Source organism: Nematolebias whitei, chromosome 8 (assembly GCF_014905685.2).
Source record: "Nematolebias whitei isolate Nwh7 chromosome 8, NemWhi1, whole genome shotgun sequence".
Taxonomy (NCBI): domain Eukaryota; kingdom Metazoa; phylum Chordata; class Actinopteri; order Cyprinodontiformes; family Rivulidae; genus Nematolebias; species Nematolebias whitei.
The window spans coordinates 688,865-690,762 of record NC_056505.1 but is presented as its reverse complement, the minus strand read 5'-3'; the positions used below and the strand labels follow the sequence as shown (position 1 = coordinate 690,762).

Below are 1,898 nucleotides of genomic sequence, written 5' to 3'. Positions count from 1 at the left end.
AAAAAGTATTCAAGATGTAATAAATATGTAATAAATATGTAGTAAAGATGTAGTAAAGATGTATTAAAGATGTATTAAAGATGTAGTAAAGATGTATTAAAGATGTAGTAAAGATGTAGTAAAGATGAAATAAGTATTCAAGATGTAATAAAGATGTATTAAATATATAATAAAGATGTATTAAAGATTTATTAAAGACTTGACATATTTCTTTATATAACTTTACTGGTAAAGTGAGGTCATACTTGTTTTTTTCAAGTTGCATTTCAATGTCTCTTCCTCCCACGGTCAGCGCATATTTCATTTTCTCTGGTCTAAGGTGCTAAGGGGCAAAAATAAACGGACCATGCAGTCAAGACTTGTTCATAGCTTGCATGAAGATACAGATGAGTCATGATATCCAGTGTTGTGTTGTGTTTGATATACCTCTGCACTTCTTTTTCTCACTGTGTGAAGTCTGACAGGCCGAACCAGCTCATAGTCTTTGCTCTCCTCAAACTCTGGATCGTGACTTTCTGTGGACCAACATTTACAGAGATGATAATGATGAATGGACCTATATTACATCATCAACAGGAAATTTGCTTATCGTTCATGTAGAGGAGTGGAGGACGCAACAGCAACTTTTTAAAATATGATTTTAGGACACCTTGAAGGTAAGATTGCTTTTTATTGATTTTGCATCCGCTTTTAATTGTATTCAGCCCCACAATGTAGCAGATAAATTACAATGTCTGTATGACAGCCATGTCCAAAGTCCAGCTTGGGGGTCATTTGTGGCCCAAGTTCAAATTTCCACTGGCCCGCAGTCTCTATCATAAAATCAATAAGATGCGGCCCACCGGCACCTTTGACTACAGAATAAAACACACGTGTACAAAATGCCATTTCATATTTCACCAGAAGATGGCAGTGTGACCCTTTCCAGCCCTGTTCTAAAATGGTGACTGTAACTAAATAAAGAAATAAATTTGCAGCTATTGAAAAGGAGACTGCACTGTTTTCCCTCTCCTTTCTCTGAGGACCCTGATGATGCTCCAGACCACCTGCAGAAGCTCTCTGAGCTGCAGTGATGCCAAGTGTTGCAGTCAGCACCAGCAGCTCCCTCTGCTCAACTTTTACCAGCAGATGGATGAAGACAGGTCCAGAGAACCAGTCATGTCCAGAGAACCAGTCAGATCAAGAGGACCAGTCCGGTCCAGAGAACCAGTCAGGTCCAGAGAACCAGTCAAGTCCAGAGAACCAGTCAGATCCAGAGGACAAGTCCGGTCCAGGGAACCAGTCAGGTCCAGAGGACCAGTCAGGTCCAGAGAACCAGTCAGATCCAGAGGACCAGTCCGGTCCAGGGAACCAGTCAGGTCCAGAGGACCAGTCCGGTCCAGGGAACCAGTCAGGTCCAGAGGACCAGTCAGGTCCAGAGAACAAGTCCAGTCCAGAGAACCAGTCAGGTCAAGAGGACCAGTCAGGTCCAGAGAACCAGTCAGACCCAGAGAACCACTCCAGTTCAGAGGACTATTCAGGTCCAGAGGACCAGTCAGGTCCAGCGAACCTGACTCTGCACTGTTAAATTCATCTGGTTTAGGATTACTGAGCATCAGGAGGACAACACTTTGTGATGTTTCAAATTAACCTACTGTAGGTATTTTTAATCTTCCTGAAAGATTTTTTCCAGACAGAATTTTTCTTCAAACATGAAACATGTGTTAAAAATTGATTTAGATTGATGTGTTCTGTGTGAACAAATGAAAAGTATGCCATTTTCAATAATAAAAAAAAAAATCATAAAATAGTTAATTTGCATTTAATGTTAATGGTTCAAAAATGTCAGGTTGAAAGGTCGGACCCCATTTTTACCTTACCAAATCTGACCCCGTTTGAAAAAAGTTTGGACACCCCTG

At 40.8% G+C, this 1,898-nt stretch overlaps 1 protein-coding gene across 1 annotated transcript; it reads left to right on the top strand.

The window, feature by feature from the left end:
- The first annotated feature begins 1,072 nt into the window (after positions 1-1,072).
- On the top strand, positions 1,073-1,567 carry LOC119412956 (opioid growth factor receptor-like). Its single transcript, XM_037679967.1, has one exon. The coding sequence runs from the start codon at positions 1,073-1,075 to the stop codon at positions 1,565-1,567; it is 495 nt and encodes a 164-aa protein (XP_037535895.1).
- The last annotated feature ends 331 nt before the right edge of the window (positions 1,568-1,898 follow it).